At 31.0% G+C, this 15,190-nt stretch overlaps 1 protein-coding gene across 2 annotated transcripts; it reads right to left on the bottom strand.

The window, feature by feature from the left end:
- Nucleotides 1-4,396: 4,396 nt before the first annotated feature.
- On the bottom strand, nucleotides 4,397-12,139 carry LOC143186834 (pH-sensitive chloride channel 2). 2 transcript variants are annotated; one of them, XM_076390629.1, is made up of 9 exons: nucleotides 12,076-12,139; nucleotides 10,445-10,634; nucleotides 9,968-10,197; nucleotides 9,494-9,576; nucleotides 9,256-9,411; nucleotides 8,868-9,023; nucleotides 8,324-8,489; nucleotides 7,807-7,993; nucleotides 4,397-4,736 (listed from the first exon to the last, which is right to left on the bottom strand). In XM_076390629.1, coding segments are annotated over exons 1-9 (1,434 nt in total). In that variant the 5' UTR covers nucleotides 12,078-12,139; the 3' UTR covers nucleotides 4,397-4,472. The 2 variants fall into 2 exon arrangements, with proteins under 2 accessions (XP_076246744.1, XP_076246745.1); XM_076390630.1 differs by lacking the exon at nucleotides 12,076-12,139 and adding an exon at nucleotides 10,713-10,808.
- Between the last annotated feature and the right edge of the window lie 3,051 nt (nucleotides 12,140-15,190).

Raw genomic sequence — 15,190 nt, 5'->3', positions numbered from 1 at the left:
AATAAAGAAAAGCATCTAAAGAAATATACTGGTGGACGTCCAAAGATCACAACTGCTCGAGAAAGATGTGTCTCTCGCTTCAAACGCTGGTTTCCAAAGCTGGTTCGCCAGCTCCTGTTTTCGGCGCTTACTAGCGTAAAGGGTGCAGACGTAAGAAATTGGAAACCAGCGCGAATGTAGTGATGATTCTCGAACTGTTCGAAAAGCGTTCAATCAAAATCCAAATTTCTTGAATGTGGTTTCTATTGGAGTGTAGTGTGTTTTGTTCGAGTTATTTATTTGATTTATCATTCTGTTGAAAAACTTCGAGGCGTAAAAATCTTGTCTATTTGTGTCTTGAATTTCCTTCTAATTTCTTATTGTTGTATTGTGTTGTATTGTTTGTGTCTTAAACTTCCGGTTAATTTCTCGTCATATTGTGTTGTATTGTTTATGTCTTGAATTTACGGTTAATTTCTTGTTATATTGTGTTGTATTGAATCATTTCAAGGTAATTTTAAGTTTTATGTTCGTATGTATCGCCACCTTATTTCTGATAAATGTGGGTATAACATCATATATATTATTTATGATTATGAATATCTACCAGCGATTTGGACGCTGCAAAAGAATGCTTGCTTGACGCTGATCGATGCCAGTTGCAAGCACTGGCAAATTCAACGCCGAGCAAACATTTTTTCCAGAGTCCAAGTCGCTGGTAGGTATACTTACTAGTTGTAAATAATACAAGTGGTTTTATACGCAGTGACTTAAAATTAATATACCATGAACTCTCTCAAACATCGAATCGGTATCGCCGTGAAAACAAGTTCGACCTCACGAAATAATATGAGTACAATTGATAGTGGTCAATTAATAGCTCTTGTATATGGAAAAAGAGCTATTTGGGATAAACGTCTTAAGGAGCACACAAATAGATTATACGTGGAGAAGTGTTGGCAGAAAGTGAGCAGTGAAATGCACATTGAAGGTATGTACCTGCAGTATTTATTTTACTATTATCATGATTAAGAATTGTCTCAGTTTAAAATATATAACAACAACCATCACATGAAAAAAAAGGACAAAACAAATTTAATAATAACATTTTACTGTCTCAATTGAACTAGATATTACTAAGTAAATATTATCACCAAGGAAATGAAGTTCACTCTCAAAAGCTTTAATCTTTATTTGCTCTACATTCGCAAAATAAATGTTGTAAAAACTCTTTATACTTTTCGCTTGGTTTGTAGGTCTTCCAAGTGGTCTCTTTGAGTAAATTATGTTGAACGCCTTCTCTATTTATAATTATGTTGTGTAGAAGATACATACATCTTATAATGTTCTCTGTTGTATCAACGTTCGTTTCAATACTTTTTGCAAGTAAACGCCATTTAGCGTATAAAATTCCAAACGACACAATGTACACATTTGCGCATGCGCGATAATTTTTTGTTAAAATTTTCTTCGACGGTAACCCAATCATTCCTCGCACACGGTCTAAGCAAGTATGGAAGTAATGGGTATGCTTCAGCTCCCTGAAATATAAATGGAGCTTTTACATTTATTCCAGACAAAATTGTTGGTTCTGGAATTTCAAGACGTTTTGTTTCTATCCAATTGTATACATATGTATATCGAATGCTTGGAAGGTCCCGCCATCGCTTTGCTTTCTTAACACTTAATGTATACATGTTTTTCGTCGATAGCTTCAAGGCAATTTGAAAAATTCTATAAATAAAAAATTTCTTTGGCAATTCTTAAAAAATCGTATTTTGTCGGTACCGACATATGATGCGGTTGAAGATTGTCCCATATTGCAGAAGTAACCTCCCTTACAAAAAGTGCAACCATTGAGAAACTCATTAGAAAAGCAAAAACCAATTCGTTGAAGGACGATCCTGTTGCCAAACATCTAAATACAATCACAGAATTACAATAAACCATCCAGTTAAAAACATTGAAAAGAGAAAAAACAGTTAAAAGTAAATACTTAGCAGTAAAGGGATGCAAGTAGTAATTTGTAAACCCTATATACTGGATGTCTTTTTTCTTTCTCTAATTACAGCGGCTACGTTAAAAAAAAATGGAAATATTTGCGTGACTAATTTGCTTTGGCGATTTCTAAAATAAAACGGCCACAATCAGGGGTAAAGGTGGTGAAAGAACGATTGAGCAGGTGGCACTATATGAAAAAACTATATTTTTTAAAAGATATCGTAACGCTCCGGAAGAGTTCTGGGAATTTATCTACGCCTATAGAAAATAAGTATCAAGAGTAGAACCATCCGTAACCAAAACCATTTTGCATCTTCGAAGATTTATTATGAAACTTTCATATTAAACAATGTTTACGTCATTGTTTTACATCGAAATTTTTATAGAATAATTCTACATTATAATGAATTAAAAAATTCTAATTGGTGGTGAAAAAGAAATGAATATTGAGGACTGGGATATGGCTGAGGGGGAAGCTACAGCTGAGTCTAGCAGTTTGACTTCTTAGGATGACAACTCAGCAATTCCAGCTGTGACTGTTCCTGAACGACAAAGCAATGCAACAAACAAAAAAAAAACAAGGCGTAATAAACGCCATCTATATTACGACGTCTAACGATAATTTACTCCTTTCTAAAAGCATTATACCGCATGAACATCATTCACGCCGACAGAGGGGTCTTCTAATAATTCTACTTAATTATGATACAATTTCAATAAAAATACTTCCCTTAAACAAATTACTAGTCGTTCTTCTTGATGGATGGGTTGACAATATCAATTGTTCCAATTTTTTTGTAAACATCTTTTTCTATTTTATTTAAAATATAATTAAAAGTGTCCAACTCCATTCCCATATATGAAAAGAATCTTTTACGATCTGATTTTATTTGAAGAGAAAGATGATGGTATTTACCAAATTTTCCATGTACGCGCTTAATTTCGTGCACTCCTACTTTCTCTTTTTTGAATTTTTAAGTAGACATTCTCCAATAAAAAAATTTCATCGTCACTCTAAGACGAAGACATTTTTCGTTGTTTAGATTTCAGTTTATTAATGTAGAACAAAATTGTGGAAAGTTTTAAATTGAACAATGCAACACAATATAACAAGAAATTAACCGGAAATTCAAGGCACAAACAATACAACACAATATTGGAAGAAATTAATCAGAAAGTCAAGACACAAACAATGCAACACGATACAACAAGAAATTAGAAGGAAATTCAAGACAAAAATAGACAAGATTTTTACACCTCGAAGTTTTTCAACAGAATGATAAATCAAATAAATAACTCGAACAACATACTACGCTGTAATAGAAATCACATTCAAGAATTTGCATTTTGATTGAACGCTTTTTGAACAGTCCGAGAACTATCGCTACATTCGCGTTGGTTTCCAGCTTCCTACCTTAGTCTGTCTGGAGTCTGGATCAGACCTGCTAACTACAACGTCAAGTGACCCCCCTTCTCTAGTCACAGTTCCCTGCTACAACTTACCCCCACTCTGAGATGATATAAATTCGCTACGTTGGTAGATATTTTCCTGACAGGTCTGATCCAGACAGACTAGCATAAGGAATGTGCAACGAATTATTAAAAAAGCATACTATTTAAAACGATTAAAACTACTTATAAATCCACCATTAACTCAAAAACAAAGAAGTACGATTGAATTTCGCAGAGAAAAAGATACAATGCAGAAGAAAATGGAGAAAAGTCATATTTTATAGGAGTATAGGAGTGGAGTACTAATAAGTGAACACATTATTAATAAGAGAACAAAAATTGTTTTTTATGAAATAATATTTATTTTGCAAAAAAGTATTATAGTTTTGTCTTATAGTTTTGTCGCACCCTTTTTCTCTGAAACATGTCCGATTGTTCTTAATCTTTACTTGGACAATAACTTTCGCGAATATTTTCACCAAAATGCATATGTTTATTATGGAATTAACATTATATTTTACCGATTGTAAAAAATGGTATATTTATATCAGGGTTTTCACCAAAATCATACATATCTTATAGTTTTGTCGCGAAGTATAAGTGCCTCGTTTCGTCCCTGTAAAAATACCTGTGTACTTGTATCTATGAAATGAAAATAAAATTTGTTGACAATTCATATAATAGTCAAAGTTCTATCGCCGCCGTATTTAGGCAGCGACACTGGCTTTGAGTGAACTGGCAAGATAATTAACCTGTACAAAGAAAAATACATTATAATTTTTTTTAACTTAATTTGATTTAATTCGATTTAAATCAATTTATTAACAATTAAATCTAATTCGATTTAAGTCAATTTATTAATTAATGAATTATGTCTTAGTAAAAAAATCGTACAGTAATTTTTTCGTTTTGTTTCATTCATTTTAATTAAATTAAATTAATTAATTAATTATAATATTTAGTATATAAAGAAAAATACATAAAATTGTAGATTCATTTTTTTTCAGTTTAATTTAATTATAATATTTTTATTCCTATTTCTATATCCAAATAAAGGACCAATAAAGAATATTAAATATAATAAAAGCGATGGGAAACACAATTCTGCTACGTTTGTCTATCCATTGAGCAATTTCTTGCGGTGTCATTGTCGTGAAATTATGTAAATTTGCCAAAGTTGCTCGTCTAGAAAATGGTTTCGGCGATGGAGAACTGTTGATAGTCATGATGCTTCCTCCTGAGCATTCTTGATCTTTATCTTCTTCGATTTTTACGGAAGGAATATTCAGAGTACTTGGAAAACTCTAAATTAGAAAAAATTAGTTAAAATTTTTTATTAGGTAGAAAATTAAGTAATATTAAAAATAAACCATCAATAATGTAAAATATAAGGTCAGGAGTGGGTCATAAAACATGGGATATATCTGAACCATGGGTCATGGCACTGTCCTGAGTCAGGTCTTTATCCTTCATCATTATAATAACATTAAGAAAAATCTGACCGACTTTTTTATACCGCCTTTACCTAAAGGCCGGTATTTCGTTATTGCTCGAAACAAATTATGAATACTTATCATTTGATTGTTGGCGATGAAATGATGAATTTTCGCTATACAGTTGAATATGTGTTAATAACAATAATAATATAGTAATATTATAATGAAAACTAATAGAATTTCATTAATTTTATCTATTACCGTGTCATTAACACATTCAATACGGCATCAAAGATGGATAGAGATTCCTGGTGCTGGAAATCGATTTTTTTTGTAAAATATACCCACTTATGCTACTTTTAATATTTTAAGGGATTTTGGCCAAAAAATTTGTTTTTCATTTAACCTCTTAGGAACGATGCGCCACTACATGTAGCGATTTTCGCGGATGTCATCTTTTTGAACGACACACTACTGTAGTGGTTTTACGCGTAATTTGCGTCGAACTCTGCCGTACAAACCGCCCCGCGTAAAATTCAGCCGTGCTTAAGAGGTTAAAAAAGGCGTGACGTAACGTTGATGCGACTTTCCCGTAGACAAATAGTTTAAAACGGTAAGAAATGCAAAAAATAAAAAACGGCTTTACATGCTGCTATACACATCTCATATTGAAAGTTCATGGACATTCGAATTTCGGATACATGAATCTTCTTCCACCTCCACATTTCTTGAAAGTGGACCCACAAAATAGGAAATCGTCATGACGTGTGTTACGTTACCCGTATTGAATGTGTTAATAGAATACTATTATATTTAATAAGATATTTATTTAATGGAATAGAATTAATTGAATATTATTTGGTAATTATCTGCGATAAGGGCTTCACCTCCAATTTTGTTCATTTTCAAATATGTTATAAAGGGCGTTATATTGAACAACTTTTTCTTTTTTTGAAAAAATTTGTGCACGGCCTTGATTTCCGAGATATGTATTTGCAAAAAACTATTGCTACTACTATATTGTATTCTGTTTATACGCGTACTCACCAAACACATTGCCTTTGGGAAAGTTCAAAATTTCGAAGTGTTCCCCTGCACTTCCACCCCCTAAAAAGAGCCTAACTCGGACCAATTCTAAAGGTCGATTCAGACATATCCGTCCGTGCCCGTTAGTTCTCTGTGGCGTGATGCAGCGAGTATCTTTCACCGCACAATTATACGTCTGGTTTTGTCATTTTCTACTAGGAAAACAAGAAAAGAAGTTGCTTTTCTGCATCAGACCTGACCGGATACATATCGCAACTAATAGTCTGTCCTGACTACAATTTTTGAATGTACATCAATTAAATAAGCTTAATAATTTTTTCTTTCAAATTGATCAAATACTAGTCCGTACCATTGTCTATTTTTAAATTACTCTTACTTTGTAAAAAGAAGTCGTAGATTGACTTTCCTGAAGTCATTTTAAGTGGTTAATCTTCTATTTTCACATATCTAAATTAAGTTTCCAAGAAGACGTTTCGACATTGATTATGAGAAGCATATGGAAAAGTTTCTAAACATTAAAAAATTGTACTTTTTAAAAACCCTGGAACCGTTTGAATTTTTACAATTCATCGGACAAAAAACTATCTCTACTCTTCCATCTGTTTCGTAGTATAGAAATATTTTCGTGAAAATTCAAAGAATGTGAAAGTAGAGGATTCACCCTCTGTGAAAATTTTAAGGGTTAGTATTTTTTTACTTAATTACACGTGCACTACAATATATTTTAATATTATTAAAATCACTAATATTCAAAAGCAAAAGTAATCGAGTTGGTGTGAAAAGGCCCACAATTATATTATATTATGTAATTATATTGAAATACCTATATACCTACGTTTTTGATTACAATTATTAAAAATATTTCGAATTATGTTATGCTTAGTACCATTTTCATCAGGAAACCACAACAAATCTAGTACTAACACTTTCATAAAGATCTAATGAAAAATATACATAGGTGTCTGCATGTTTATTAGAAGATAGCCCACTGTTTTTTTTATGACGGTCCCCTGTGGTACGTCTATTAAAATGTTCGACTCAAGAACTCACCAGGGAAATAAAAAAGGGTCTACTTCGCTCGATTTCAAGAGGTCTTCCGTCGGTCTACGGCAGAAAGCGAAAAACGGATATAGGACAGAATGAATCAAGTGCGAACTCCTCCATTTAGAAACAAGGTAACGATATTTCTGCTTACTGGATGGCTACGAACGGGACGGAATAAAACTAATATGTGAATGGAACCACCCGCCCTTTTTGCCGAACGGACACTAAACGTTGAGTGTGAATTGCTCCATTTATAAACAAGGGAATGGTGTTTTTTCCAATGAAACGGAACAGGACGAACTGGACGGCAACGGATATGTGCGAATCAACCTTAATCTACCTTTCTTTTCCTGTTAGGAGAATATTGATATGTACGAAAACATTATGGAAAATATGGAATGAACATTTCGTTGAAATTCAACATTGAAATTGGCCAAGTTTAATTTTTTAGTTTACCCGTTATATAAGCTGTATGCCGGGTGCCGTGTCACGATGCGTTCATAGAAACAATAGATAAGCGGTGGAATTGGGCTCGGTTCATGCATTGCTGCCACAGACGTGCATGTACAATGTACAGGCAGAAGTTACTGCAGTAATAACAATAGCTTTTTGCAAATATTTCGGAAATTAAAACCGTCCGTAAATTTTTTTACAATGAAAAAGTTGTTCAAAATAATGTTCTTCATAACATATTCGAAAATCATCAAAATCGGAGGTGGAGCCCTTATAACAGACAATTACAATTAATTCTTTTTTTCCATTAATAAAATTAATACTTTATATTATTTATGTTGATATTTTATATTAATTTTTAATATTTGTCAGAATTAACGAAATTTAAACTCACATGGACTGTAAGATAATTCTGATTTGTATAATCCTGTTCAGTACTATTCGAATTATCGAGTGAAGACCAAGAACGAGATCGTTCTAAACCTGTTGCATTTTTCTGAAACTGTTTTCTTGCTAATTTCGGCGTCAGCGTCGATTTTAATATATATTTACTGTTCACCTTTTTCAAAGGCACATTCTTCCTATATAAAAAATAAAAATAAATTATGTATACAAAATTAGCAACGATTAGTTATGATGAACTTTTTATTCTTCTTTGAGAATTTGTACTAAAAAATCTGATAGTATTTTTGCATAATATAGTAAATAATGCTTCAAAGAATCATTTTATTCATAAATGATGTTATTTTTGTCATAGATGTATAGAATATTATATTCTAGTGAATTTCCTATTTATTGGATAATTGTTTATGCTCGTCTTCAAAGGATTTTTCATTTTTTGAATTCATATAAGAATCAGGAAGACGCATTACTTGTGGGATGACCTAATAATTTAAAAAAGAATCTCATACTTCCTTCGATATATTGTGTTCACGAAAGCAAATTCCACCATGGCTGCAAAAAGAAATATAGTGCAGCCTAGGAACCAGATTTCACTGGCTTTTATATAGGAAACTTTTGGCAAGGAATTTTCCACTTTCGATGCAAGAGTCATGAATGTTAAAATAGTATTCGTTCCTGAAAGCAAAAATTCTAAAATGAAAGAAATAAATCCTGAAAATATAATAATCTTATTAATAGATTATGGAGTTTTATACAATTTCAATTTTCATGTTATTTTTACATCTTCATTTTGACTTCTAAATTCTCATTTCAATTTCTAAATTTTTATTTTTGGTTCATCTGCTGAGTATCATCTTTTTTTACATTGCCTTTTTCATATTCTTTAACTTTCTGCATTTTTAAAATTTCCATAAATAAATTAGATTTTCTACAAATTTCATTTTTATAAAATTTAGAAATTTTATTATAATAGATGCAATTTTTTAACTCCAAAAGTGACATGGTTTTCTTTGTAATCTAATATTAACGCCTTTGCGATATATTCTGTAATACCTAAAACTATTCTTGGTGGACTCGCATCCATGTGCAGCCAAAATGACACCCAGGAAATAACTACTATCAATATTGAAGGAATATAATAATCCATCATGAAGAATCCCATTTCTCTTGCCAACTTGAATGTTATGCTAATTGAACTGAAATTGCCAGCTGCAAACAGAAAATACAAAGAAATTAGTTAAGCAAACAAAAAATATGTAAGAAGAAAACACAAGAAATACAGAAGACACAAAGTACAAAAGTAGTTAATAAATTACACTTTACGATAAATCACAATTCACACAGTACTGTGAATCACAATTTAACATAAAAAATTGAAGGTTGCAAAGAAGGCCCATTATCACAGAATCTCCAATATTTTTTAGAACCTTTTGATACCTACCAAAGTGTCCAAAATGTTGTTCTGCAGGAGTATAAAACACTTCAGACGCATTGACCCATCTATCGACAAGCTTATACTCAGTTAAATGCAACTCTTTTGCAAACACAACTGGCTCTTGGTCCCAAAGTAACACCATGTTGAAAACATTTTGAGTCCCTGCAGTTAAAAAGTCCATTCATACCGAGGAACATAGGATTGAAATAGTTGCGATTGCAGAAGAACAAGAAGCGCATCGTACAGCTTTCAAAAGTAAGTGGACATTCCTGAACGTCAAAAGGAAATTTTTCCAGGCGAAGTCCACAGTTCAGTGTTGCTTGAATCCTATAATAGAAAAATTAGTTATCAGAAATTTCTGACTGAATGTGGATATGAATGATAAAAGAAAGATTTTTTTTAAGAGATTGGAGGCTTTTGCAAACCTGTGACACACAGTTCTCATTGCTTTAATTCGTTCGGTGGAGTTTAAAGTTGAAAGAAGGTTGAACTTGAGTATGAAAGTTTGAATTTAATTCGCAAAAGTTTAAATTTGGAATGTGAAAGATTAAATCTAAAAAAAGGGGAGTTGAATTTGAGAAGCAAGAGATTGAATTTGATTTGCTAAAAGTTAAATATGATTCGCAAAAGCTTAAATTTGATTCTCAAAAGTTTGAATTACATTCTGAACTTAAACTTTGAAAAATTTTAGAATATTTGCCAAAACTGATGAAAATACCTGGTATTCAGTACAACCATGCCCGATGGATCCACAGAAACAAGTAAATCCTTTGCACTGTTTCCCACTGTAGCAGAACTGCGTTCATTGGACACATAAACAACTGGAGTCCAGATTAAGTTGTATGCAGACTGTCCTCCTTGTATTTGATTCAAGTGCGGAGCAATCTCTGAGAATCTCAATCTGCCATCGAAATATCTGAATTGTAACATCATGTGAATGTCAAATTGCTGAAAAAAAGAATTTTTAAGAGGTCATAAAACTCTAAAGATGGCTCCTGAACAGTTTAGAGCTAATGCTTTTGCACTTAAAGTGAATTTGATTTATGAAAGCCTGAATTTAATTTGAAAGATGGTTGAAAGGTGTCTCATTGAACAACTTATGAGCAATGTTTTCCCCTCTTTTTTTCCATATGATATTAACTTCAATATTAATAATAATGAACAACTGATTTTATGATTGAGTGAAGTAACTTACCAGAGTTTTGACCATGTTCGATTTGATTGTGTAAATGTAAGCTTTAGTGTAGACTTTAGTTGGATCAATAGTATTATTCTCTCCTCTGGGCCTGAGCATTTTATCATAACGACAGGTGTTTGTTAATTCTTGTAGAAGCTCAGTTTGTGTTATAGATCTGGTGTTAGTTAGTGTTGGGCAACTTTCCATCCTAAAAAGTGTGACAGAAGATACAAGATATATAATATACAAATATATATAATACACCTGGAATTTTAGTTGAACATACTTCAAAAGCACCAATACTTCTTTATAATAAATTAATAATAAATTATGTATTTATAATCAACTGTTTCCGATAATAAATTATTAGTGTATATTCAAATATAAGAAACTATACTATTGCTTTGGAAATGTGTCCTGCAGCTAAATACGTTCCAGTTGTGACTGTACTGTAAGAATAGTTAATTATTCTTTTGTACTGATGCAAATGACATAATGCAATGTATGCAAGCTAAGGCTGTACATACATATGTCATAAAGGCTTTTGTAAGTGGAAACTAAGATCATTATACTTAATGAAAAGAAAATATCAAATATGCAGTGTTTTTGTCATTTTTCTAGGATCATGAATATACTGCTCTTATGTGCTGATACAGTAAAAGAATTCATTATTTTTCCAAAAGTTAGACTATAACTTTGTTTCATGTAAAAACTAGTTTTTTTTATACTTTTGCCTGAAAAATAATTATTTTTTTGAGTTCACAAACTGTTATTTTTTTAGTTTGATAACAATTATTTTTTTAATTGTTTTATGAACAGTTATTTTTTGAAGTACTCAAAAATTACTTTATAAAACCGTTGTTTCTTGAATTACTCAAAAAACAGTTATTTTTTCAGTCAAAAACCAACATCAAAACCTCGATTTTTTAATTAAAACTAAAACTATGAAGAGGTTTAAAGCAATACACTTTTGTAATTTTTCTTAAGAAGAGAACAGCGATTCTAAATTTATAATCTTATCTACATAAATCAACATATTAATTTATAGCGTCATTTGACTGTTTATATTTCTTATCAACACTTTTATACATACATTCTTCTTGGCAACGTTAATTATCAAGAGCAAGAAGAGGAACACCTTTTTCTTCACATCGTACATGGCCTTTTTTTATAAAAGAGAAAGTGTTTTAAAACTTGCTGGTACTTTAAGCATTTAAAAAATAAATGATGAGAAATTAAATTGATAAAACATTATGAAAAAATTTCCAGAATTTCATGACAAGAACGTAATTTTTGTCTCTTGAAATTTTTCTTTAAAATCGATCGAATTCGAGTTCAAAATAATTGGAAGATCAACTTTATAATTGTTTATTTAAAGAAAATGAGATGATAAAGGATTGTGTAAAATTCTTAAAATTGTGTAAGAAGAAAATAAACAATTTTCGTTTCTTTCAATTTTTCTCTAAACTTCATAGAATTTAAGTAAAAATCCTATGTCCATCTTGAAAGACATCTCACAAAACTCATTAGCAACAATGTTTTCCAAGAGATTTCTCCATTTAGCACAAATCAATAAGTTTAAATTTAAAAAAAGGATACACGGACAGACAAAATAAGTTTATAATAAATCGATAAAGAAGTCAGCTTACATAGTAGAAGCTTGTAGCCCTAATATTGATAATAAAAAAATAATAATTATAGAATAATTAATTCTAGAAAAATTATTAATTCTTTTTGTGGAAATCATTTTAGATTTTTTTTCTTTTTATCACTGAGAACTGGTTCACTAACAAACTCTCTAACTTCACTGACAATTTCTTTCTCATACTCTGGCAGTGTTTGCCAGAATCGAAGCATTACTTAACCATCCCCACTTCTGATTCACTTGCATTTGTTCTTTCATACATTGTGCTTCGAAGAAACACCTGCACGTGACTTTACGTTAGTACTATATCTAATAAGAAATTATTAACATGAAGAAAAAAACAAAAGATTGATATACTCCTTTTTAAATTGAATATATATGTTACTAATTTTTAACTTAAATTCTATTGATTTTAGGGAAAAATGCTAAGAGATAGAAATTGTTTAAATATTTTATTCTTATATGAAGCTTTGTGAATGTTTTCATAATTTTCAATAAACTCTTTTTGTCTATTTATAATTGCAAAATTAATTTTTCAATCACTTTTAACTGGAATTCTATTAATGTTAATAAAAATTTGCAAGAGACAAAAATTGTTTATTTTCGTCTCGTAAAACTCTGAGAATGTTTTTATAGTTTTACTACTAAGTGTTGTTACTAAATTATTCATTTTGTAATCATTTATTAATGCTTGGACCACTCTTCTTCTATGTAACTAAATATTTCATACCTTCCAGACTGAGTCAGTATACTTGTAAAACGAAAAATTTTCTCGAATCTGTGCGTATATTTAGTTATAAAGATATATCGACCGAAATGTTTTAATAATTAATGGTTTCGGCAGTGATTCATTATTCTCATGTGGTTCTTATTACTTTTCCAAAATTCCTGTTTTGATATTAATATACATATACAAAGATGATATTAATACAATACACTATAATGCAATCGTGCTCGAAATTCATTAATTTGATAAAGGACCGAAACTTTGCGCCGAAACCATTAATTATTATCTATGCGTATATGTTTCACAAAGACACTTTATTGTTATTTGCACGGATTGCTATGCATACGCAGAAAATAGAATTAAGTTGGCGACCAGCAAAGAACGGGATGTGTGGAAGAGCACGCTTTTACATTGAAGATTTTGCTGATCGGCTTTACGAGTTTTTATAGCAAATAGCGACGTTTCTGCTAAAAAATAACATTGATTTAATGTCACCGTAATATTGCTAAATAAATAATTGTGGTATAGGAAAACGGCGATTTTGCGCTGGGATCTGTTGGATACTTTTCTGCATTTTCGACCAAAATGGATATGTGTACGAAGAATATTTTTATCGACTTAATTCCTCTAGATAAATAAATACAGAATTGATTTTTCAATCATTTTTAATTTAAATTTCATTGATTTTAGAGAAAAATTGCAAGAGACAGAAATTATTTTTCTTCTTCTGAAGTTTTAAGAATTTTTCACTACTTTTTATCGACGTAATTTATCTAAATGAATAATTACGAGATTGTTTTTTCAGTAATGTTTACATCGAATTCTATCGACTTCAAAGAAATCCAAGAGACAATAACTGTCTCTTTTCTTGTCGTAAAGCTCAGTGAATTTTTTCATAATTTTCTGTCAACTCAATTTCTCTAAGTAGAAATTGCGGAAGATACTCTATATTTTTTGCTTTAAAGAAAATTATCATAAAAATTTAGTTTTACGTTTTAGTAAAATCACCCTTGTCATTTATATACATAGTTCAAGTATCTACCTGCGCGATCAATAATCACCTGGGAACATCCGTGCCCCTCTTGGCTAACCCACCTGGCTACCCCTGCAGTAATAGCAGTTCCACCAGCACCACTAGCACTATAACGACAGTGATGTAGCACCTGCTACCCTCCCCTGCTCAGTCAGGTTGTGACTCATAACTATTCTACGTTTTATCGTTATTTACCATTTGCCAATTGCCATCAGAACATTCTCAATATCATTTTTGCTATATTTTCGGCTTGCACTCTAAAATAAATTTTAAATTTCATTTCAAAATACCTTTATTTATTCAGGGCAACTATGTTGACAAAAAATTATGAAAATATTCACTTTTGGGAAAACCATTAAACTATTCTTGTCTCTTGGAATTTTTCTGTAATCTCAATCAATGATATAGTTATTTATTTTGAGAAATTAAGTGTTCAAAACATTATGAAACATATAATAGAAATTATTATAGAACTAAAGTTATTCCAAAGTCAATCATTTTTAACTCGAATTCTATTAATTCTAAAGAATAATTGCAAGAGACCAAAAATTGTTTATTTTTTTCGTATAAAGACTTTATTAAATTTTTTTATAATCTTTTATCAATTCAATTAACGTTTCAACGTTCTTTTTATATAAACGTATCTACCTTTCAAGATTTTTAAGGTTGTTTATTGTAATTTCCAGAAATTTATAAGAAGGAAATAAATAATTCACTTTCCTTGGAATTTTTGTTAAGAATCGCTGAAAAATAATTAAAAAATTATTAAAAGATAAACAATTTCGTATTTGTTTCTTCAAATATCTAAAAAAATAGAGGTCCTACAAGGTAGTATTGCAAACAAAAGTTGTTCCTATTTTTACGTAAAATGGGATTCTGAAATAAAAATATGAGTTCCCTAGTTTCTATAAAAAAAGTTCTAATAATATTTGCCTTTAAAGAAAGAATCACAAAATATTGTAATTTCCTCTGATTTCGTAAAAGCAATTTTTACCACGAGTTCTGTGGACTTCTAATAGATAGTGACCAATGGAAAAGGACCAATGGAAGCTCTGGAACTTCTGGAAGTGCTAGAACACTCCATCTTTAATATCCTCGAATAGCTGCGCTTCTCTCCCCTCCTCTTGGAGTGGAATATTGTCAGTGGCGGTCACTGCCTCCCTGATTCGATCAATGAAAGCACCTGCACCAGAGTGGTCAGACCGCCCCTAAATATTGCCAACCTGCTCGCCACGAGTCGCCATTGGGAAACGAAAGGAAACAACATATAAAATTATAATATATACTCTTTATTATTGACCTATTTATTGTATAACATAAAACAATACAAAAGGTATTGTTTCAATATTAAGCAAAAAA

This window comes from Calliopsis andreniformis, unplaced genomic scaffold, assembly GCF_051401765.1.
Source record: "Calliopsis andreniformis isolate RMS-2024a unplaced genomic scaffold, iyCalAndr_principal scaffold0022, whole genome shotgun sequence".
Lineage (NCBI taxonomy): Eukaryota > Metazoa > Arthropoda > Insecta > Hymenoptera > Andrenidae > Calliopsis > Calliopsis andreniformis.
This window is presented reverse-complemented; position numbering and strand designations above follow the sequence as displayed.